Source organism: Lepidochelys kempii, chromosome 3 (genome assembly GCF_965140265.1).
Source record: "Lepidochelys kempii isolate rLepKem1 chromosome 3, rLepKem1.hap2, whole genome shotgun sequence".
Lineage (NCBI taxonomy): Eukaryota > Metazoa > Chordata > Testudines > Cheloniidae > Lepidochelys > Lepidochelys kempii.
In genome coordinates this window covers 101,756,823-101,783,067 of record NC_133258.1, presented here as the reverse complement: position 1 = coordinate 101,783,067, position 26,245 = coordinate 101,756,823, and the positions used below count along the sequence as shown (strand labels likewise).

Below are 26,245 nucleotides of genomic sequence, written 5' to 3'. Positions count from 1 at the left end.
GCTTTAAAAATGTTCCATCTCCTAACATGAACAAACTATTTTGCAAAACTCTTCAATTCTCAGCTACTCAAATTCTCTTATCGAGGATTCCTCCCTTACTTTTCAAATGGTCCTACGTTACCCTTTCTCCATTGCTTTCTTTTCATACTGTAGCAGCAGAAGTATCTGAATGAATAAGTTGTTGGGTAGGTCTACACACCAAAAGCTGTGCATAGGCTGGTCAAGCTACCCTTGCTGCAGTGCAGCGAGTGGGGGTAACAAGAGCAGTGACGACCCTACAAAGCAGGATTCAGTGCAGGTAGTACATGCCAGACCCCAAGTATGTATTTGGCTCTCTGGCCCACTGTAAAGCTCCCACTGCGCAGTCTTCACTGCTATTGTTATCTGTGCTAGAAGGCTTCAAGCCTGTGAAGAATTTTTCTCTGTAAACATACTACCATTGTCTCTAAAACACAGCAACGTTTTTCAGTTCAACCAAAGACTTCATCCAGCAGTGCCGGTCTCCCTTGCATGGACGACAGGGAGCACCTCTCTGATTCTCTCTAACTCAGCATCACCAACTGCTGCGAATTTATCACAAATCTTGCAGCATTTGGTATTTTTCTGAAAGCCCCAACTCCTAGATGAGGTGATTATACACGAATTTCAGCTTCCATTTCAACCTTCATGGCCGCAGAGAAAAACTACTTCAAGTCAACAGGACTTAAACATATATTTAAGTGCTTTCCTGAATAGCGACAGACTTAAGCATGTCCCTAAGTACTTTACTAAATCACCATTGCTGAACAGACCTCAATAGTAGTTTGGCATGATCTGAAGAGAAATAACATTTCTTTGAAGGGAATTGGTACCTGGAGCCAAGATTACAGTGTACCAAGAATAGCAGAATCTAGTATGGGGACAAAAGGTGGGAGGATCTTTACAGTTTTAAAATTGAAGTGGAAATACTGGAGACTTGACCGACACATTATCTGGAATGACAGACTCAATTCTTCAACCATATGCATTCCTTTGGGATTATTTCAGTTCAACGTGATTCTTAAAAGATTTTTTTTAAGGATGCAAATCACTGGGGCATTATTTTCTTAATGGTATGGTCAAAAAAAGAAAAAAAGAGAAAGTGAACCACAAAAAACCCCAATGTTAGTGATCTCACAATCCCAAAAAAGGCTATCAGAATTAAGGCTACAAATGTAGGCTGTCTCACTTCATGAAGACCAGCTATCTGCAGACTTTAATATTTTTTTTGCGCCACAGAACCAGGAAGTCACACTATTGCATTTTACTGATTCATACTGTCTATTACTATGACAGATAGACAGAATGACAGAAAAACAACACACAAAAACAGTTATGTAAGGGCTAAAGAAAATACATGTGTCTTGTTCTCAGGTTGCTGGAAACAGATCTAATGGACTGCTCAGGGGAGTGAATTTTAAAAGGGGGCTCTCCAATGAGAAAGCCCAGCTAATCGTCATGAAATGTTCAACCAACTTATGTTTGTTTGTGTGGGACAATGCACTGTGGAGCTCTCCACTCATAAAGTCCAAATATCTGGGTGGCCTCACATACATACCCCTTTTATCTTAAAGACCAAATATCTGGGGCTGCTTAGCTGTCTCTCCTGGCTGTCTTAAATTATTGTGCTGGCGGAGGGGGAGGGGAAATGGGGTCACAACAGTTTAGATGAGGTTTAACCCAAACAACTCATCACAACCAACCAGCATCACATACCCATTGCTCAGTTTCCCCTCCAACCACCATCCACCTGCCTTATTTGGGTTGAATTATGACCAGTTCACTCTCATTCAGATCCACAGTCAGACATTATTGAGATTACAGAATTTTGGGTTTGATGAAAAAAGTCAAAATGAGTATAATCACCCTATGGATGACAATGCAGCCCAAAATACCTCACAAGCTTCTTCAGTGACTTCCTAAAACCTTAGGATGGGACCACTACACACACACACATACACACACACACACAATCTACTCCCCAAAGAAGCTGGAAAGCTCTGTGTAGATCAAAACACTTGTCTCCTTCACAAACAGAAGTTGGTCCAATAACAGATATTACCTTACCCACATTGTGTCTCTACTCCCTAAAGAGTCAACGGCACATTGTAGATATAAAAATCTGCTGATACTTATGACAGGCTTGGAAAGCTTAGCATTGTCCATTGCATAAGTGATGAACTGGGGGAAAAGACCTCAGCAGCAGACCATATTTGCATAGACACAACTACTGTGCCTGAGTGACCAGCAGACAGACTTGCTTGGCAAAGTGATCAATTTTGGCTGTTTTAGGTAACAATTCACTATACTATTGAATGCAGGAATAATAAAATGTTGTCATCCTCATTGCATGAGTAAAGGGCAGCAGAACTATACTTAGCATGCCCTAATTCAGGGAGTGGTGATGCCAAAGCCAAATAGAAATTAGAGAGGATGAGGACAGGAGTTTCTACCTGCTAGACTGAAATCTTAGGGTATGTTTACACTGCAGTTAAAAACTACAGCTGGCCTGTGCCAGCTGACTCAGGCTAAGGGGCTGTTTAATTGAGGTGTAGATGTTTAGGTATTGGTTGCAGCCTGGGCTCTAGACCCTGCAAGGTGGGATGGTCCCAGAGCTCAGGCTCTTGCCTGAGCCTGGAAGTCTACACAGCAATGAAACAGCCCCACAGCCCGAGCCCTGTGAGCTGTAGTTGGCTGGCATGGGCCAGCTGCCGGTTTTTCTTTGCTGAGTGACCAGCAGTATGTCTTTCTTTGTAGACATACGCTTCAAGGTGCCTCAGGGTGGTGTTCAGTTTTCCCAGATTACTGGATGGGGGCTAGAGCCAGTTCTGTTTTGTAATGTTAAGAGAAACCCCTAGATATTGAACGTGGCCCTTGTTGCAGCTGACACCACCTGGAAGATTATTTCATGCATAAATACATTTATATAGCTTTGTTTTTCCCCTTTACCTTGTTTTGTTGTTTTCAGTCTCCACAGGTTGGATCAGGAGGATGGGACAATCATTTCAAAAATACACTACTAAGCAATTTAGGACTAAAGGTGATCACTTTGAATTCCTGCTGAGACTGTTGCATAATAAAAATAGGGTTAATTTAGATGCAGTGGTTCACAGGTTTAAAATTTATTTGTTTTGCCCTCCCGTCACTCTGAACAAACAACCTGTCAGTTCCGGAAACTTCTAAAAGTAAAGGAATCTATCATCATCATCGTCGTCATCTGTCAATAAAACAGTTACAAAAGAATGCATTCCCACCCAATACCAATATAGTGCTGTCCTGGACTAAAATGGACCACTGTCCAGCACATAACAATTGCACTGGCAGCATAGGGGAATAATGTGACACTACTTTGTTAGGCACCAGAGGAAACAGTATTTTCTTTCTCCCACCCTGTCTGTCTTGTTTATCCAGTGGTTCTCAAACTTTTGTATTGGTGATCCCTTTCACACTGCAAGCCTCTGAGTGTGACCCCTCCTACAAATTCAAAGCACATTTAACACTATTATAAATGCTGGAGGTGAAGCAGGGTTTGGGGGTGGAGGCTGAAAGCTCACAATTCCCCTCATAACCACCTTGCAACCCCGAGAGGTCACAAACCCCAGTTGAAGAACCCCTGATTTAGACTGTAAGCTCTTCAGGGTAGGGACTATTTCTTACTATGTTGGAGTACTGCCTTAGCATGATGGCACCCAGAAATCTGCTGGGGCCTATTGGTGTGTAAAGACTAACACCTCCACATATAATGTCAGCAGGGCTAAAAAGCATAAATCCTGCCTTGAATGTATGATCCTCTGTGCCATTAAGCATTATACCATTAATAACAGTGTAATGACAGCAAGTGCTGCCTCCATATACAATAATTATCACAACTCAACTTTCACCTCACCTTGTAATTTGTTAGATGTTTTTCATATAATAGTTGAAAGCTACGTTTTAACTATGAAGAATATTATGGAAATTAGACTACCCTTAATATAAAAGAGGCTGTTAAATATGCACTTATCAAACATCCAATGTTGCAAAAACAGTTTAACCATCATGAAGTATACATCTTTTTGTACTAAGTTTAAATTTACAGATCTATTTTCTGTTAATATTTCTGTTAGGTAATTGCAGAGAGTAGTTACCTCAGATATGAAAAGCAAGAATCTTTACTTAAAGTCTTTTATGACCTTTATATAACTTTATTTATTTAATAAGGATGCCATTTAATTCTTACATGCTCCAGAGTTCTGGTTGGGAATATGTTAGATCAGCGGTTCTCAAACTGTGGGTCAGGATCCCAAAGTGGGTCACAAACCCATTTTACTGGGGTTGCCAGGGCTGGTGTTAGACTTGCTGAGGCCCGGGGGTGAAGCCGAAGACTGAGTCCCACTTCCCAGAGCCAAAGCCCAAGGGCTTCAGCCGTAGGCGGCAGGGCTCAGGCTTCGGCTTGAGCCCTGGGTGGCAGGGCTCGTCCGGGCTCAGGCTTCCGTCCCCTCTCCTGGGCTCTTATAGTAATTTTTGTTGTCAGAAGGGGGTTGCAGCACAATGAAGTTGGGGAACACTTGTGTTAGATAAATACAGCTGTACCAAGCAGTGCCACCACTATGATTCAACAATTATTTTAAAGGATTTTTAAATCATCCATGAAAACATGTTTCAGCATAAAAATCTCATACTTAAGGTTGTCAGTTGAGGAGTGAATTATTTTTCCCCACTATGCAAAAATGAAGAAACCCTTCTGTTCTGACTGAAATTTTAAGAATGAAAAACTGAAGGTATTGTTCTCAAATTCTTCTATGTACTCCTATTACCTACAAAAGTCTTTGTTACAATAAAATGTTACAACTAGTCTATTATGCAGATGGTGTATCTGAATGTATCAGACATAAAAATATTGTGCCACCCGATTACTCCTTAGAAAAAAAGGACAAGAAATCTCCAAGGTTTTTCCCAATTTTTCTGTCAAAGGAGGATGTGGCGGGATTCTCTGTATACCCTGCAAAACAGGACATGGAACCAGTCCCCAATCCCTGCAGATCCCCGCAGATCCCCTCAGATGCTTGGAGTCCCAGGAAGATCAGAATGAACCAAAGCCTTCCATATAATGATTCTGCATCTCTGCAGCAGTCCAGCTACCTTGCAGCTCTTATTCCTGGTACTTAGCAGTTAAGCTCCATTCTAGCCACACTACCATGCACTATCCTGGCCACAGCTCTCTCCAGCACTATGGAGCGGATCCACTGTATTATCTTTTAGGATGATTTCTGCAGGACCAAGGGAAGATGATGCACAACTTCCCCCCTTCACCTGCTCACTTCTCCCAGTTGACCAATAGCTCTATCTCCCGCCGCCCCTTAAATAGGTCTCCAGACTATGGATCACCCTCTGTGGGGAGCAGGGGGCCCTCCCTCTGTATGGTTCATGTGAAGGGTTTTGAGTCATGATAGAACCCCAAGTTATTTAATTTAGAATAGCTATTACATATACAGGCTAAAAGAAAAGGAGTACTTGTGGCACCTTAGAGACTAACCAATTTATTAGAGCATAAGCTTTCGTGAGCTACAGCTCACTTCCTCAGATGCATAATTATTCAGCAATAAAGTGAATGGTCTTTGGTAGGAAGGGAGATTAATATGCAGCCTAAGGAATAAATGTTCTTATCTTTATGGTAAGGAACCTTGTACACAGTGCTCCCTTTGTTGCAAAATTAAATGCTTTGTGCTTTAAAATTCTCCCACAAAAATTTTGTCATGCTTATAATATGTTTATGTTCTTATATTCTAAAAGATCTAGCAAAGTAAAAGCAATGAACTACAGAGTTAGAGCTACCAGTTCTTTCATGAACACACATGGTTGGCCTGTGAATAGTAGTGTACATTTTGCTCTCACTTATACCAGTGCAATACACTGGTTTCAATAGGAACATACCAATATATCTACAGAATTTGGCCCACTGTATGTAAGATCTTCCTCCATCATAACTAGTAAGACAAGGAATATTCGCCTTAATTTGCAATAAATGTTAACATTTATCAGATCTTAACCTCACTGAAACAGCCCCGTGTGTGTGTGAATTCACAGTACATACAATATGAAAGTATATTTTGACAGAATGATTTGAGCCAGACACAATGCAGGCAGATGCTATGCAAGGTCTTCACATACTGCTCTTCCAGTGTACCTCAATTATGTCCATCAACGCTTACTATTTCAGTTCTGCCAAACCCTGCTGAACTGTGTGGTGATTTTGTAATATGCAAGAATAGACAAAGGTGAGACCAGAAAACTCACTTCACCTCTGACCTAAAAAGTTATTTGAACCTAGATTCCCAGAAGGTCCCCAGGGTCTTTTTGTTCAAAGAAACTAGTACTGATACACTTCTCACATCCATTCTCAAAGAGAAATTTCTGAAGACATCCTTTTGAACATGGCATACAGAACACTATGGCAATTTCTTTGATAAAACTTCACTGAATTTGTACTTACTGATTGTTCATTTAAATCCTGAGAGTCTTCCATGGAGGTAGCTTTTCTTTTTCTTTCCACCCACAATAGAAGTATCTTCCCTTTAAAATTACAATTGGGGTTTCTAAATTTTTAAAAAACAAAAAGGAAAAAAGTGTCATGATCTAATTCTTACTTCTAAAGCACGTCCAGTATTAACATACATTCTGGGTGAAATCCTGGCCCCACTGAAGTCAATGGCAAAGCTCCCATGGACTCCAATTGGGCCTGGATTTTACTCTCTGTGTTTCAACATGCCCAGTGTCATTTTGGAAAGCAGAAACTATTTGAAACACACAAACAGAAACACACACTTAAGTAATAATTCTTCAGCTCCTGCCAGAAAAAAAAAACAGTTCTGAAAACAAAGCAGTAGAAAAGCTAAAAATGTTTAATGAAAGCAGCTGTTTAAATAGACAGCAAAAGATTACCTTTCTAATATTTACATCCAAAAGTTGTTATAGAACACAGAACAAAAACACATAATACTCATTTAAAGAGAACTATTAATGATAGTCATTACGCAGCTAGCAGAAAAAGATTATCATGTAATTATCAGAATGTTATCTTCTTTCTAATGTCCATTAAACTCCTTTTGGATTAAACAAAATACACAGAGTGATTTAAAGCAGGCAGCTCCCTACAGTATGTTAAATGATGGGCATTACCCTAATTATCTTCTGTCTCTACACCTTCTCCTGTAGGATGAGTGACACACATCACTGCATCAAATGATGTAATTTGAAGTATGCAGATTTTGTGACTTAAGAGATCAGTGTTGTAACGACTACTGCAACCCTAACTACAGAGCCACAGCCATTTTACTAAAAAAATAAAATAAAATTATGTTAATATGAAGTTAAGGTTGAGAGTACACAGCAATAATTTAGGGTAAAATACATTATGGGAATGTTGAATTATCCCCAAGCCAAGCAGAATAAATGTAGGAAACTCAGAGTCAGGTTAACCTGCAAAGAAATCCAAACATGTTAAAGTAGGGAAATACACACTTCATCATCTGTTTGAACGCACTTTTTGCCCTTTGTTTTTTTGTTTGTTTCTTTCTTTTGGTTGTGTTTAATCAAAAATTGTATACATGAAGAGTAAACAAGAAATCTAAAGAAAAAGTTACAAGGTGATATTTCTACTGATTTGAAGATAGGAATTAGCAATTTTAAGTAATTTATTTTAAATTTTAAACTTCTATGACAATATTCACCAGTATGCTCCAGCTACTTTATGTCCTTCTGGGGCAGCACAAAGCAGCTCGAGCATACCTGCCAGCTAAGCTGCATTTACACCATCAGAGCACTGCAAAAGCAGCTGGGGTTTTATCCCTCTCCCTCCTGCCCTCCACATTCTCCTATACACACAAACCTCAAATTCCAGCTGCCAATTGCACCTCTCTACATTTCCCTCCCTTCCTACCTCTCAAATCTACCTCCAATCCTGCACCCCACAAACACTAATTAATCAATTACTTGTAAACACTTAGAAAATGAATTCTGTACTCAAAGACTAATGCTTCATACATAAACAAAGTGGTTGAATCCCTGCTTTAAGTGCAAAACTCAACTCAAGCTTAACTATGGAACCATAATACCTAGACCTAGTGAGCTTATTTTCACATCTTTAAGAGCTGGATCCAAACCCCACTGAAGTCAATGCAGACAGCTGTCACACCTTCTCTTGAAAGAAAGAGCGTTTATTGATATTTTAAATAATTTAAATATACACATCCTGCCCCTATTGCCGTTAATTTAAGTGCAGTTAGGATTTCACCCAGGCAATTTGTGTATACACTTCCAAAACTATACACGTGAACGAATTCTATCTACACTGACACCACTGGCAAATAAATGAATAAATACGTGCCAGTGCCACGTAGAACTCGGAAAGAATTTGATTCGTTAACTGGTCTTTATTGAATGATTTACAAGTGAAATAATACCACAGGAATGTGTAATTAGAGATGTCACTTGTATAAGTTGTATTGCTCCGAATATGCCTGATACTGTTAATCAATTTCAAAACGTTTTTTGTTGGTTCACTTACATCTATTCTAATTTCGCACAAATGTACTATGATACTGTAAGGAGGGCTGTGTTGCTTATCTGTCTGTTGTCTCAAAATTCAAGTGAGCTGTTATGATTAAATAATTCCTGAATTAATACTTAGGTAAATATCTTGTACTGTACTCTTAATATTTTAAGAGCTCAAATGATGTTACATTTTGAACCAAGTTGAAACTATCATCGTAAGTAACCACGAACACATTATTATTTATATAATAATGTCATAATAATGATTATACCAATTGCATTGAGACCATATTCTTTAGGGTTAGTTCTACAAATTTGTAAGGGGTGGGGGGAAGCTATTAGATAACTCAGTGATTCAAATAAGACCGGCATTACTCCCTAATAAAGATATAAAATTAAGGGATAATAGCAACCTCGTGCGTTTTATGAGCCAATAATCCAGTTACCAGTTCAATCATGTAGTTTATCCTACCAAGAGGACCAGATTTAAAAAGAGAGGGATAGTACTGTTATCCCTATTATATTGCAAGTGGTTTTAACTGTTTTCAACTATTTAAAAAAAAAACCTGTTAATGGTTTTAAACTCTTAGACAAGCCAGTAAGAATCAAAACATCTGTTTCTGTTCTTGATCCAGTCCTCACAGATGTGGCTTTAAAGCTGATGAAGTGTTTTATGTTTCAAGATAAAAATTTTATCTTTTCAAGAAGTGTCTTAATCAGGAGGATTCCTGACTTCCTGATCAACAAATGCATATTTTTTTTTATCTTGGTGCATAAAACACTTCATCAGGTTTAAAGCTGCAACTTGCAGAACTGGATCTAGAGCAGAAACATGTGTTTCTTCCTAGTGATGCACACATAAGTTAAGAGCAATGAAAAAACAATTTTTATAACTCCCTTTAGCTGCTTGTAAGTAACACATATGATGCTTTAAAAAATGATTTTGGCTTAGAAGATAGCAAGGTTGTGGTCTGTCCAGTAACAGTGACCGACTGCAATCTTCTATTCAGCAGAAAGTTAGGATTGAGGAAATAATCAGATTGATGGGGAGTGTTCCAGGTGATCCAAAACCTGTAGGGTGAGATTTTGTGCTGCATTTCTGGGAGGTGCAACACAAAACTTTCAGCCATGGGGACTGGAGAGCCAAGGTAGCTTTCAGCCATTTGCACCCTTCCATTTCTAGACTGCTCCACGGTCTCAAATTGCCTCCAGAATAACTTAGGTAAATGGAGCTCCAAAACAGAGCTGTCATCTTTCCTTCATTTCCCTCTAACACAGATCATTTAGGAGGAGAATATGCCCTTCCCTTGCTTCAATAAAAATTACCTTTTCAAAGTAAAAGTATAGGGACATCTGTGGGGCCTACCATAATAACCTGCCCATGCAACCTTTATTTGGCCCCCATTATGAATATGCATTATGGTAGTGATTAATTATATGGTCATATACTATTTTTTTCCAAGGGATCCCTGACTCATTCAGTGCACAGGATAGATGCTCTGGGAAGTAATAAGGGTTACGTAGTGAATTAGTCTGTTTGTAGGATCACTGCCTCATTTGCTCTAGAAATGGGAAGTTGAGTAGAAAATAAGACAGGGAAATAAAGAGAAAGGGTGGTTTTATGATTAAGGCAGGTGACAGCCACAAAGAGATTTCTCTCTTTCACAGACTTTCTATTTGATGCTGAGGAAGCCACTTCATATAAAAGTTTGACAGGTGGCTAGAACTGTGCATTCCTCATTTCCTGGGTGCCCAATGTGAGATACCTCATACAAAGATACAGAAGTTCTCAGTACTCAACTGCAACTGATGTCAATGGGAGCTAGAATTAAGGTACTTTGGTCTTCAGAAATTAACAGCATCAGAAGTAAGAAGAAGGGCATGAATTCTAATCCTGGCTCTGCCACTCTTCCAATGTGTGGCCTCAGGCTTGTCTTAACTCCCCTATCTGTAAATTAAGGAGAATACCTCAGCATCGCCTCTCTTATCTCACAAGGGTGATAAAGAGATAATTTCATTCATATTTGTCAGGCACTGAGATAGTGTATTAATGAGAGCCCTAGGGAAGATAATGAGAACATGAATAATTTCCCATTCAGTGCAGAGTACCCTTGTGGGTAGACATGATGATATACGCTAATTAGGTGATCACATACTATTTTTTTCATAAGACGCCTGCCTTATTCAGTGCACAGAATGGATGCACAGGAGGGGGAATTAAAGATGCACAGGCAATCACACATTGGCATGTCCTAACTTGGAAATGCCTATTTTATAAAATTAATTTTACCTAGTTTTCTGTACATTATATATGATACATATGTGACTTATTGTAATGATAACTTACCCTGGTGTTAATGAAAATATTCATGAAAATGAAGTGCATGAAGCAACTCAAAGCTTTTGATTTCATTGGACACTGAAGCTGTATATTCCAGTGCAACGAATACTATTCAACAAAATTAAAAAATGCTGTTCCATCATAACGATTTCACTGTAAAAGAATCTTTTGAAGGGGCAGAAAAGCACGATGCTGCTTTCTCAGAGTTTCCCGTGGCATCATGTTCAGAGGAGGAGTAGGAGGAGTAATTTTGAGGGAGAACGGTCTTATGTGGAATAAAAGCAACGTGTCTGGGACAAATATAAAGTAACGTAAACAATAGTTTTGGTATTGAGGGTAGTAGATTAAAAAGTAATAATAGAATCTTTTTCTGCCTACTATTGATTCAAATTCTTCTTACACAAAACAATCATAAAAGAAAAAAAAAAGGTTTGTGTTCTTACCCAGCAGAAAATAAGCTGTTATTTTCAACCATTCCCCATTTATTTGAAATCCAACCAATAATACATCTTATTATTTTGTTCACTCCCCATTTTAAACTCGACTAGCAAGACGCAATACAACAGGTCATATTTATTCCATACAATTTTAAGGCATACTTCATGAGAGAAAAGGATTTTGTGGAAACAAAAACCTAATAGTTATCATCTCTCAATTCTGGAAGGAAAAACCAATTAGCTAAATTCTGGAAGGAAAAACCAATTGTTTTGACAAACAAAACACTACTTTAAAGCTATAGCCAAAACTCCCACTGACATCTCCAGTAATGACTGCATGATCACGATCAGCTTGTGTAATAATTAAAGCAGATTAAAATGTCTTAGAAGTCAAGGACTATAGAAGCTTTTTATTTATTTTAAACTCTTCGTATCTTGGTGCTCCTAGGAAAGCTTGTACATATGATCAGTTAATTTTTCCCAACCCGCACTTTAAACAGTGTCCACACACTGTGCAGAGGTAAAAAAAATTGCCCCTTTCCTGGGTTTTAATTTGACTAATAATTAAATTAACAATAAGAAAAAAAAAGTTGAATTCCAGCTCTCTCTTCTGGTTTGGCTTCTCAGAGCATGCCTACTGCTGCACTGCTCATCCTACACCCTCTGTCTTCCCTCTCTCTCTCTCTCTCTCCAGAAATATTCCAACCTCTCTCAAATCTCAGGGCAACATCCTGGCGCCATTGAAGTCTATGGCAAAACTATTTGATTTCAAGAGACCAGGATTTCACTTTGGGTACTTAAGTTTTACACACTGTTAGGGGTTCTGGCACTTCTACCCACAACTTGGAGATTCTTCAAAATGTATGCATAAAAGATGGGATTTTCAAATGTGCTATGGAAGCCATGGAGCAACATTAGGCCAAAGATGAGCCCTTCTGAAAACTCCACCCAAAGCATCCAGCTGTCTCTCTTTCCCATTTTTAGCAAGAGGAGAAAGCATATTAGTTTTTCTACAGTGTGTTCTTATAAAGACTCTTAGCGTCTCATACTGAAGTCTTAGAATAGCTGTTTTTGGATAGCTGGCAGTTAAATGTTTTTTAACTTTATAGGCTTAACTTTTATATTTTCCCTTTGAGTAGCGTGAATGCTGTACTTTGTAGAAAGAAATGCTGACCCGACTAAAAATAACCCTACAACAAAATGAGATGTTATCTATTTCTAATCGCAAAGGAGAATAAATCACTAAAGAACTTTAAAGGTTTTAAATATAATAAATAATTGATGAAGAAAAAAATAGCTGTCATGACAGTCTGATAGCATAGGCACATGCTGCTCTCTTGAGGAAAACCAATACATGGAGAGAAAGTTCACAGAAAATGCAGTGAGATTTACCTCATATGGTATTCTCAACGTTATTTTGAAGGATAAGGATTCCTGCAGGGGGCAGAAGACAGGTGTGTAGGAGAGCCCTATAGTTAGTTGGGGTAAAAAGGCTTCACCACTTGAATTCAAGCTGATGGAAAAAATTTAGTAGACTCACTTTTAAGTGCTGGGAACTGTGATTAATATAGAATACTCTCCTTTCCTTTCTCTCTCTTACAGGACTTGTTCTGTTTCAGAGTAACAGCCGTGTTAGTCTGTATTCGCAAAAAGGAGTACTTGTGGCACCTTAGAGACTAACCAATTTATTTGAGCATAAGCTTTCGTGAGCTACAGCTCACTTCATCGGATGCATACTGTGGAAACTGCAGAAGACACCATATACACAGAGACCATGACCTGGATTTGTGCTGGAAATGGCCCAGCTTGATTGTCATGCACATTGTGGGGAGAGTGATCACTTTAGATCACTCTCCCCACTTTACCAGCAGGAGAGTGGGGTGGAAGGAGGTATTGTTTCATGGTCTCTGTGTATATGATGTCTTCTGCAGTTTCCACAGTATCCATCGGTGAAGCGAGCTGTAGCTCACGAAAGCTTATGCTCAAATAAATTGGTTAGTCTCTAAGGTGCCACAAGTCCTCCTTTTCTTTTTAGGACTTGTTCTGTTGCTCCCATTCCTAGAGGATGAGATATTGTATCCTTCATATCTTTATTATTTTAGACATTTGAATTTTGTGGAGATGGGAATCTTCTTTTGGAAGAGTTTGAAAGCTCTGTGGTGCTCTTTGTACAAATTCCAACACTCACTTCTCTGTCTACTAATGACGTGCAAAATGTTGAGATTCTTCCCTCCATCTAGACTTTGATACACACCTGAGTGGAAAAGGTGTCATGCAAGGGCTTATTTCATCTGAGCAAGCCCTGCTAACCCCTGAATCTGTCCAGTGACCCTTAGTGGAGAAAACATCTTTTGTTTCATTTTTGTGTGCTGCAGAACCTTGAAAAGCTGCCTGCATCTAGGATACCGGCAGTCCAAGTGGGATTGCTTATCAAAAGGAGTTTTTCCCTCTTTATTTTGAGCTTGTGTAACCACTCTAGGAATTCACCAAAAAATCTCTCCTGCCAATGAGTGCATCCCTGGCTCCCACTACCTCAGAGTGAAGCATACCACCTTGTTAACTATATACGTGGAAGGAGTGTAGGAGACATTGTGGAACCTACACAAGGACAGAGAAACCCAGTCTCTTCCTGCATCAATAAATGCCTTCAAAAAGGCAGTAACAGATAACTTACATTGGGAACATGAGCACATAAGCATATATCCTCCTTGATAAGTGCCTGAAGGGAGGTAGTGCAGGAGGAACACTTCCTCAGGCTCTGCTTGGCCATCCTGTTCCTATACAACATAATATCTGGTATGTCTGTGTATATGAACATATGCTGAAATGGGGTAGCAAATTTAGCTAACATACCAGAGGAATGACCTTCCTGAGAGGGAGAATTAGGCATTTCCAATTGTAAAAATAAAAGTTAAAGTTATTAGGAAAGATTTACAATTGTTTTAGTGCATTTTACAGAAAAACGGTGTCCTCAAGGCTCTGTGGTAAATGGAAGTCTGGAACTGCCCTACTACTGCTGTCTGGTAGTTGTTCTCATGGGAGGAGCCTAGCAGCTAGCCAACAGACCAGTAATTATGTTATCCCTACACCTTGAAATAAAGGAACTTCCTACAGTAAGACTGCCAGGAATGTTAAAGTAGACAGAGAAGCCTGCTACACCCGTAATTTAAGTATTCTATACTCCCTGCATTCTTCCTACAAAAATAGTCCCATGAATCTTTTCTTGCCTCTTAATTTTTCCATCTTTGTTTTTCAGACATGTGAATTGATACTAGAAAATGAAATATGGTAATAAAAGTAAATATCTAGTTCATGGCACCAAGTTTTTCTGCATCAATTTAATTATTAGCATAGTGTTAACGTGCATAACTACATGGTATTGTTATACATAGTCTTACAAGTTCTTTTTTAATGTGCGAGCAGTACTCAACCTTACTGTATGCTTGTGTTAATTTTGTACTTCAGTTTGTTTGGAAGGAGGGAAGTTTTTGAAAATAATAAGTTTTGCTCTCTGCCTTCATCCCTCTAATAGAGTCCATTGCTCTGGTGCATAGTAGGATCTGAGCATTGGTGTTTGGGCTGAGTTTTCTGAAAGAGGTGGTTGCTTGTGTTCTGTCTGTGACTAACTCTGTTCAAGGACTACGTGTATATATATATTATAGTAACTAAACAAATTAAGCTAAAAAAATATATCTATACTCTGCATCACTGATTCTGACCTTAACTGACCTGCAAGGCTTTGAAATCTGCCACTTGGTAGAGCAGCAGCAATAAGAACTCAAACAGATGAACTCTGTATCGGTAATGTCATCAATGAGCGTGAAGAAGTGAGGTCCATACATCAGTTGCATATGTAATACAAGCACAGGGGAGGTGGAAAGTTGGAAGGATGCATGCCAATAGAATATTTTTTTGCTTGCTGTCCATGACTATGGTACCAGAGGACAGGTAAAAAGGATGCTGGGAAGATAGAAAAATCTCTTAAGAAATCTTACCAAAGCATTGAAACTATGCATGATGTTTACATTTGGTGAAACAATGCCTTAGTGCTTTCATTTGTAAGCTCTCTGGGGCAGGGATCATTTTTTGTTCTTTGTTTGTATAGTGCCTATACCTTGCTCTTACATTGCACTTTTAAATCAGTAGATCTCAAAGGGCTTCACGACCTTTTAATGTGATTATCCTTTCAAAACCCATGTGACAGAGAAGTGTTGTTATCCCCATTTTGCAAATGGTGAGGAACAGAAAGGCTAAGTGACTTGCCCAACGTCACACAGGAAGTCTGGGGTGGAGTAAGGAATTGAACTTGGGTCTCCTCAGTTCTAGACTACTTCCTAGGAGTTCTTCCAGACTCCTTGCAACCAAATCTAATCTATAATCCCATTGGTCTCCCCCTGAAAAATAAAGAAAAGCTAATTTACAAATAAATATGTTCTACTACATTTATTTTATATCTAGATGCAGAAAAACCATGTGCTGAATTTCAAGAATGAGTAATGCAGAGAAGCAAAAAGAGAAGACTTTAAGAACTCCGTTTGAAACATTAATGTTATGTTATTTTTGGTCTTGTGGGTCAGTGGTTTTGTTTTCCAAAATTACATATTTTGATGACTTTCTGAAGCATTTTGCTTATTTTTTTTTGTGGAAAATAACTGAAAAATAACTATAAGGTAATCATTTTTGTTCTTCTTAAACAGGCCCCTTAGAAAATAACCATTATAACCACTGGATACCCTGTATACTTAAACAAACACAATCAACTTTTTAAAAAAAAGAATCACACATCTCTGATTTTTTTCCACAGTTTTTAAATTCAATTTTTAAAAACAAAAAAATAGTACTTTAGATGTATAACTCAGATTGTACAATATCAGTGATAACATAGTTATTTCTAGGATAATAACCCTTAGCATGTCATATTGGAACCACTGTGGAACCCAAACATAGATGTGAACTCTAACAAAAGCAAACGTTTTATAACTTTAAAAAAAAAATCACCATTTATATTCATGTTCAAGTCTACTTACTATACGATGAACTCACTCAATTTGTTTCAAGCAGTATACTACAGTATTAATGGGTATTCAACAGTAATATCCTCTGACTTGGAGGAACATGAACATTTTTAAACTATTGAAGTAACACCCAAGATTACTAGAAATGAAAGTGTTTCAAGGAAAAAAAATTCTGTTTCCTTTTTAGCTTCTTTACATTGAGCATTTGACAACACTTTGCATACAGTCAATTCCATTGTTGTTTGTGTGGGTCTTTAACAGAGCAGCAGAGAAGAAAATATTTTTGAAATATAGGAAAATGTGATTGTAAAGCCACAAAAATTGGTAGGCGTACTCAGGGTTATGGGTAACCCATAATAGTTATGCGTAACTATTTTAAACTTTAAAAAAAATGTATTAGAGTACAAGTTGGCAGTATCCCTGAAATAGCAGATTTGGGAATAAAAGGTACTCCCTTCTCTGGGAAGCATTAAACAATCAGAAATGTAAAAACCTGTGTACAGAAACAGTCTCAGGATAAGTAATTCTTGTTAAAACCACTCTTGGAGAACAGAGGTTGTTTCTTAGAGAAATTGAGGAAAAACAAGGGAAATCATTATTTATCATTTCTATTACAGTAGCCACAAGATAGGCATTGAATTAATCTGAATAAAAACAACAGAACAGTTAGGGTGCCAACTAATGGAAATTTCTAAGAATTTTTAATAAAAATATCAGTAAGTGTTGGATGTTGAACATTTTTTTCCATCATGGGCTTTTGATGCAGAAAGCATATAATAGCCTTTACTTAAATTTACATCGAAATTTTCAAAAGGTTTCTCTCTCACACACACACATATTTTGGGCCTGGTTCTCATTAGAGTAACATGGCTTTTGCATAAATCTGTACTCAAAGATCAACTTTGTGAGAACAAAAAACAAACCCACAAAAACCATAAAGATTGGTTTAGGTTCAATGGATGAAATCCACTCCAGCCTTTAAAACTGAAATACCATATTTAGGCTCTATGTACGTGAACAACAGAGTTTCTATGAAGGTGAAATCCACTCACCACCTAAAGGCCAGCACCTTTACCCTAGTTATGTGAACAGAAACAGTGGTTACAACTCCTCTGCTCCACTTGTGGGGGATGCTGAGGTCTTGAATCCATGAAAATGAGGATCCATTAGGCTTGTTCTGGCCTCTCCATCTCCAGTGAAGGTTTTCCATGTTGACCCATGGCTCAAAGTCCCCTTCTTTGGCATAAAGACAGTATACTGGATCCCCCCAGTGGACACTCTGATCCTAGGAGATCCTCCAAGCAGTCCCTGTGCAGAACTTAAGTGGTATGGAAGTCCTTAGGATAATGTACCACACCACTGGTGAATTTCAAACCATAAAGAAGGGCACTAACTATGCAACTGTAATTATGAAAACTAGATACGCTTACAATATATTGCATAGCAGCGTATTGAAAAAAATCAATCAAACATAAGTTTAAAAAAAATGGTCAGTCCTCCAAGACCCTTGCATACAAAGTCACACACAGATCATCATATTAGATTTGTCAGGCAACAGCTTGGGCATTGGATATTAAAACGCACCATGCCGTTTGTGTGCCTTCTATAGGCATAGTATAAAATGACACGTCCGACAGACAACTACAATTTTCCACTAGAAAGTTTCTGATTGCTCTCATAAAAAACGAACAAATCATGTGACGTACCACGTTATCTGCAAACACAACACAACACACCTGCAATATGATAGTGTGCAAGGTAGTACTTTGCGACAGTGGGGACGAATAAAAAATAGCTGCCATAAATTAAACCCTTTCCTATGGTGAAGGTTTAAGTAACAGCCACTTTTGAGAAATGATTCAACTTCATTTCACGGGACAGCCGTAAAAGAACCCAATCAGCAGCTGCTGCTGCCAGCTTTGGTGACAAAGTTTTCTTCCAGTAGAAGTATGCTTTGTCTTTCCGTCGTAAGAACAGGTTCAAAACAGAAGTGAACCCAAATGGAAAATTTATATCACCATCATCTCATATTGCACCTAAATTTCTGCACAGTTATTGAATAAATCCTAGAACTGTCACCTCTAAAAGGTCACCTAAAAAAAGAAAGAAAGAAAGAAACCTGTCAGAACTTCCCAAAAGTGTTACCTCCAAACTGTGCCCTACAGAGCTCTCCCAATGCAGGTTACTCCTGATTCTGAAGCATCTCTGAGCTCTACTCTAATCGTGAATTCTTGAGTACAGGATTTCTAAATAAGTCAAAAACTGCAGGTAGTTTTAAGTATCTATCAATGATTATGTAGAGCATTCCAAATTCAATCTCACTTGTGGCCGAAGACAAAATTTGATTACTGTACCAGTACCCCCCCAGAGAAATGAAAATGACACATACAATAAGTATAAAATATTTGATATGAAAACAAGTTAACTGTTAATACCCATCTAAATAGCTACCAGAAATGAGTAGGAGAGTCTGCAGATGGAAACTCATCTGAAAGGCATTACCATTTTCATTGCAGTCACACCCAATATTATTGCTCTAAAGTGGCAGAGTCAGCTATAAGGCCAATTCCTGGTATGGTAACTGAATACATAATCATCTGGCTGAGAGGTGAAAGAGATATTAACTAACCAAGATTAACGTGATGACTATCACACCATTGTAGAATAAATATTAATATAGGCAGTAGACTGGATTACCACCTTAACATTTCACCTATGGAGACCTACTGTAGATCCAAATCTTGTGTAAGTGAAAACTGAAAATGAATTACCTAGAAAAAAGTTATCCAGTTCACAAAACCACTATAGTTTTAAGCACAATTATTATTCTCTGCATTTGAGAGGACCAGAACTGGAATAGCAGATTGGGTCCGAGATGCACTGACTGAACTTGGCAAGGAAATTTGCATTTAACCCACCTACACTATGCTTGGTTCTATGACTGCTCACTTTCATGAGCACGCAAATTACCTAAAACAAATTAAAACAGTCAGTTGATATACTATGTTTAATGGAGCCAATGCTCCAGAGATGTAATTGGCTCACAGTTCTCCCTGTTATGCTCTTTTAAATACTGTTATAAAAAATTAACACAAAATATTTCTTTATAAGTCTGAAAAGCCCAAAAAAGGAGAAAATTGAAAGATTTGACTGTAACTTTATCTTTAACTCACTTTGTTCTGTCTAGATATTGCAGAAATCTCCAAACTGTGCATGTAACCTGAGTGTACGACAATATCTGAGGCATAAGAGACTGGGTTAAAGATAAAGCTAGAGGCTCTGATCCTCAATTAGTATAAAGCTGAATAGCTCCACTGATTTCAACACAGCTATACTGATTTACACCAGCTCAGGATCTACTCAAATCAAGTTTCCAGTTACATCCACGCAAAGGCATTGATTTTAATAGAGTTATATGCATATAACTAGCAGAATTCTGTTCAATGTTTCAAGCTTAACTCTGTATTTCTATTCTTTTGTAGTCTCAGTCAGACCCTTACTGATATGTTGATTCAGATTTTTGTGGTTTAATTATAGATGTGTCAGTAGCAGAATGCTTACTCTCTTCTTCAACCCAATTTTAAAAAAAAAAAGGCAGCAGTAATTCTTTAGATTGCTGACAATGTCAATGTAAGTGGGTCATCTCAGGTTAGTATCAAAGTGTAACACTATGAATATTACATTGTCAAATTAATTAAAAATATATTCACCTTCAGGTAAAAAAGTTGAGAGCTATCACAGGTATGAAATTACTCCTACCTGCAGGTATTTTGTGGGAGACAGTGTCTATGACACGCCTTTATAATGAACGGAGGAGACAAAATTACAAAAATGTATAGTCTGGCCACAGTATAAGGCAATCAAAACAGAGCTACAACATTCTTCCATTGTTGTACAGATGAACTGCTTGAGAAGTGTTGTTCAAGCAACACACAATCACCAATTAACCATTTTTCCATAAACTTACTCATTCTACTGTACTTCTAGCAACAGCTGCCCAGTATGGAATCACAATGATTTTCCCTCTTTTTCTAGGGAGTAGGAATTTAAACGGAAAAACTGCACTGACCTTGCTCAACACAGCACTGAAAGCTCTTATGGGAATCATTTCTTGCCATACAACACTATGACAAGTTTGAAAATGAAGTGCTTATACTTGGCATTTTGAGCCTGCCATTAACAGTGGCCATTTTGCTGAAAAATGTGACAAGTAGTATATATAAACCTGTCAGCATGAATGCTCAGTAGCGAGATTGTGCAGAAATGTCCAGTCTGTTTTAATACAGGATTAAGAAAAAACATAAAATGTTTAATATTTAAGCAAAAGGTAGAACATGTGCCCAGTACGGTTCTCAGGTTTTGAGTCGAATGGTATTTTAGACAGAGGCCCCTCCTATGGGTGTCCCAAGTAGGTTGTAATATTGCCAAAAATAATTTATAATATGGACTTAAAATGAAAATATTAAATAAACTTGCTTTCCAAATAAAATTTACTTTATACTCACCAGATACGTGCTCTTCACATTTAAGCTTTCACACTGCTATGATAAGTAAGATGGACCCAGGTTTCTTTAAGCACTTCTGATTAATTTGACATTCAGACAGAAGCTTGGACTTGGCAAAAAATCTCTTGCACAAAAAAAACCCAACAACCTATTTCTATATATTAATATCTAAACCATCACCATTATAAAACACATGTAAATACAACAAGTAATAGTATTTTTAACTGCAGACTATAAAGTCTAATTAAACAGTCAAGTTCAGAGTTTAGGCAGGCAAAACTCTCACTGACTTCAAAAGGAAGAAAACACATACAAAGTTTAGTTTTAAAAACCATTTTTATTTGATTTCAAAAAAGGTAATAGTTTTATGTCTTCAGCAGAACCATGTCCTGAAATCTCAGGGGTGATTAAGGGGCCATACCAAAGCTGAATGGTTTCAAATATCAAACTATATTATTATGTCAGGGCCCGCAAGATCAATTAGCGCTTTTCAATGACAGGAAAGGTTACAGTTGGACTCACATTTATACAATATATCTAAAACTAAAAAAGAAAACTGCCTATCACATTTTTCACATTTACTTACAAACTTTTGAAACAACAATCAAAATGTTAAACATTCTCTTTAATTCACATGGTATCAGAGCTGCTTTTCCGTTGCACAATTTTTAAAACATTTATTAATTGAAATAAATTGTTTCTGCCGTCACAATAAATGTATACTCTGAGATGGCCAGAAATCACAGGGAACATTAAACTATGCAGTAAAACCTAGGGTATCATCATAAGGCATTTTAGTACAAGTGGTGCTGCTACTAAACCTGGTTTATTGCTAGGCTTTTATAAAGCTTTAAAAACACTTGACAACTATCTGCAAATCATTCACTTTTTCTGTCTGGGTTACATTCTTTTTGAAAATCCAAACTATATTATTATGAATGGATAGGTGAGCTTGGCTCCATGTTCCAAACTGAAAACAAAGTAACTACTATAAAACAAAAGCAAAATATAATAATTGAATGCAGTTATATAAAACAGCTGATCACAGGTCTGGATAAAAAAAAGTAAGTTTTATATTTTCTGTTATTAAATGTCCTACATAAACTTTCATGAAAACAAGCAACTGAATATACATTTCACTTCTAAGCCCAGTAAGAAATAATAAGTGGAGATACAGGTATGTTAGAAATTCATTTGGATGCCTCTTGTCTGCTGTAACAAAATGCCTAATTATGCTCTCATACACAATTAGTTTAAGAGTCTCTATATGGTGATAGTTCAGAAGATATCAAGAAAATTAAAAACACGTTTTGTGTATAGTTTAAGTAGTAAGCATATTATTTTTAATAAAAGCAAAGCATGATTGCTTTTGTATGATTAAAGACTTCAAAATGTCATATTTTGAAAGCACACTTTTCTATTTATTTCTTCAAGGAGTGATTTGAAATATTTACTACCAGACAGTACCTAATTTTAGATTTTAAGTGCTTTAACAGCTCTATGAAATATGATCAGCAGCTGTAATGTAGAACTACGTTGAATAAACTATCATTTATAAAAAGGGAGATTCGTTTTACCCAGAGTTCATAAAATCCTCACTTTCAAAACAGCAAAAGATAACACATAAATAATTAGTATTTGCTTTCAACAGCACTTGACAGGGGGGAGGAGAAGAGAGAGGAAATTCCTGGACTGAATTTCATATTAAACAGAAAAAAGTAGTTTACATTACCTGAAAAATAGAATGAACGCTGTTCAATATAATCAACTCTTGTCAAAAATGCATAATTATCTTTGCCCATTCTCAACCAAATTCGGACACAAAGTTCTTTATTATAATACTGTAAAGTAAAACTAAGGTACACAAGAGCCAAACAACTTTCAAAGCTTGTATCAGAGGCTGAAAATATGAAATAGGACATTGTCTTTCTGTATTTCAAATGGTCATGCACAATACATTTTATTTAGTATGAGTAACAAGGAACTCGGTGATACTGGGAACCTGATCTATAATTTTGTCCATTATCTCTCAGTCACTTATATCAGAATAAATTTCTATTGCAGAAGAGTAGTAATATGTTGTAAGACATTACTACATAAAAGAATCCTCTAAGCATATGATTCGACTGCATATATAATAGTATAATTTAACACAATCCAAAAGATATAAAAATAAATATTAAAATATGTAACCAGTACAAAGTAACTATTTGACATTTTCACCTTGTATTTTCCTTTTAAGATACTACAATTAATTAAAAAACAGTTGGTAACATGAATACCAGCATTCAGAAAACAAACCAGGAAAGATTTGTTTTTAATTTGTTTGTTTTAGAGGCAGCCCAGATTACATTAAATGTTAAAATGTACTGGAAGAAGGGTAGAAGTTGTCCATTTGTATTTCCACTTACTTGATATCATTTAACATAAGTTGTAGGTATGTAAAGATCTACATTCTGCAGCACTGTATGGGTGCACTGCAGGGGGAAAAAGTGGAAAGTCTACAGTGATGTTAAGATTTTGATTTACATGGTCACTAAGAAGTGATGAGTTGTGTTAAGAAATCAGAGAAAAATGTTAAACATGCAACAAAACACTATTAACTTGTATTTGGAAACTGAAATTATGCTATATCCAAATCCTTAATACATAAAAAGATATATATAATACAATGAAAGATCACATCAAATCGAGAACAGAAATCAGATAAAATGCTTTATTTATAACTGTATAGGGTGAAAATATACTTCTCAGTAAATTTCAATGCAATTCTGAATTGTCTATTGCTTTATGTTAAATATATTTTAATTAGTCTGCTTATATTACTGCTTCTACTATTTTAATATGTGCAAATCAGACCTTAAATTAAAATCTATATGGATTTCTTATTATTTTAATGCAAAACAATTATTTAAAATGTTTAAATTCGAACGACCTAAAATGCTCTGTTTTTTAGCTATCCCTACCTACATCGGATCTATGCAATGCAAAATATTTATTACTAGTGAAAAAAAATATGTATCTCCTTGTGCTTTCCTTTGAATCTTGCTCACAGGATTGCGGAAAAACAACAATGTATCTACTTGGTTTCTAATAGTAGTCAGTTTCATAAACGCACATGAAACTTTAGATGCCAATTACTGACTGGCAGCGACTCTATCCTGGGATCCCTTTCACTTTTGTTAAAAATGCTTAAGACTGCTAAACCCCTGCACTGCATGACACGAAATGGACACAAACATACGTACTGCAAACAGTCGCCTTTGCTTAAAAATAAAATGTCAAAGCGACTTTGGGTTTAATTGCCATACCCCACTAATATTCCTCTCTATTGATTAAATGGATGCTATGTACCGCGCCAAAAAAGACAGAGGTAGGAGAAACAAAACTGTTAACTACGAGTCCTTAATGTGAAATCTAACCTGCAGTTTTTCTTAGGTATCAGATTTTGGAAGCGTCCGTAACGACAGCCAGAGAGGCAAATTAATGGCCAACAGCCCATTGGGTTTAAACACAGAGAATCCTGTTACCACCTCAGATTAAGTACAAACACACACAGACTCTCCTCCACGTGGAAGTGTTTTCAAACCAAAACACAAGCCTCTGCATGCGGCGCTGATGCATCTAGGTGGAACGGGCTATTATTCCTGTGTTTTCGTCTACAGTGGAGAGTTAGAGGGAACGGGGGAGAGGGAGAAAGGGAGAACATACGGTTGTGTCTGGCTTTAAACCACAATATTCCCCTAGAAAAAGAAAATGGGAGAGGAACAAAAACAAGAGAGCCCTGGGTCCCCACTCCCTCCAAATACTGCGAAAGAGGCTGCAGACATTAAGGTATTTTCCTTATTTTATTGTCACTATGGGACCGTCTCCTTTCATCAGCAGATATTTTCTAATGGCTGCAAACTGTAAACGTTCTTTATTAAGAAAGGAAATTCGATTTAAATGCTGCCAGAGTCGGGGGGGGGGGGTAGGAGGGAGTTTGGAAGTTACATGGCAGAGGATGTACAACTGAACAAAAGGGCATATTTTCCAGACCAGACTGAACCATCTGCGTTTTAATAGTGCTGAAAGCTAAGCATGTTCTTACAAAAGCTGCCATAAATTAAGGAAACTCCCCTTCCCCCAAGGTTTGTAGTCCTACAAAACTCACGCTGCACGTTCAGGTTGCTGGCAGGATTCGCTAGTCAAGTTACCACAACAAACCTCCAGAAAACCCGTTGAATTTCAATCTCTGACCACCTCTTCTACATTCCCTGCCCTAGCAGCGAGGACACAAACTCGGCCGCGTACGTCTCCCTGACTACGAAGCACAAAACTTCCACAAGGCGGGGAGGAGGTTCCTTGAAAGAGAAAATACAATCGCCTGCAAAAAGCGGCACTAAGAGGATGACAAGAAAAGGCTGGTGAATTTCCTGCTATACACTCATGCCACCATCACCGATCTGCCTTTCAGAGCCCAGGGCTAGTGAACTGCATCGGAACGGGACAAAACCCGCAGGGCTCGGGGCTCCAGGGAGAGCAGATCAAAGGATGGGGGGCGAAACGCAAGCCCTTGGGTCACCTGGAGAGGGGCAGAAAAGCCTGGCCAAAGGAGCGACCAGAAGTCTGCGAGGATCTCTCCCCCTGCAGACTGGGGGAAGGGGGAGGGGGTTGGAAAAGCCCCGGTCTCGGTGCCCAGCAGGGCTCAGAGCCATCAGCCGCTGCTCGCGGGGATCTCTGCCGCGTCTCACGGCAGCCAGTTCAAAAAGAAGAAACCAATGCTCCGCAAGAACCCCGAGGCGCAGGCAGCCGGGCGGCCCGGCGCGCGCGCGCACACACACACAGGGGGCGACGTGGGAAGCGAAGGGGAGCGGAGCAGCGACACTCACCTTCTGGTGCGGGGACACGCCGCTAGCTCTCTGTGCCGGCTGCTCCCGGGATGTTGATTCTCGCCCCTTCTTCAAGTCGAGCTTCCCCTTTTGCGCTGCTCCTCCGGCAAAACAACAGGACATCCCCCCTCCACGGCTCTTCCCCCCCCCCCCTTCGCCACACACCGCAACCCAGAGCAAAGGGGATTGAGGGGGGAGGAGGAGGAGGAGGAGGAGGAGGAGGGGGGGCTGGTAAGGGAGAAAGCAACCACTCTCCTCACTTTAGGGCGTGCAACTGGTTGCTCCCCTCACACACACACACACACACACAGCTGCCCCCCCCCAGCCCCGTGAAAACTACTTCACACAGAGGAACCCCAATGGGGTGCGGGTTTCCTAAAGCGGGAGGGCAGCGCGCGATACAACCCCGCCCCGGGCGCTGCTTTGCACTTGTGCAGGGAGCTGTTGCAGGCAGCCGGGCCAAGGGTACAGCAGCGGCACGGTGCCGGGGGGGGGGGGGGAGCGGGCTGAGCCTGTGACCGTATTT

At 38.5% G+C, this 26,245-nt stretch overlaps 1 protein-coding gene across 4 annotated transcripts in view; it reads right to left on the bottom strand.

Annotated features, from left to right (window-relative positions):
- The window catches only part of EYA4 (EYA transcriptional coactivator and phosphatase 4), a 218,802-nt gene extending 193,015 nt beyond the window's left edge, over nt 1–25,787 (bottom strand). For all 4 annotated transcript variants that reach the window (XM_073335207.1, XM_073335206.1, XM_073335210.1 and 1 more), the window contains exons 1-2: nt 25,720–25,787; nt 6,491–6,593 (exon numbers count right to left, since the gene is read on the bottom strand). In XM_073335207.1, coding sequence (XP_073191308.1) covers nt 6,491–6,523 — 33 coding nt within the window. In that variant the 5' untranslated portion in view covers nt 6,524–6,593; nt 25,720–25,787. The remainder of the gene's footprint in view (nt 1–6,490; nt 6,594–25,719) is intronic.
- Between the last annotated feature and the right edge of the window lie 458 nt (nt 25,788–26,245).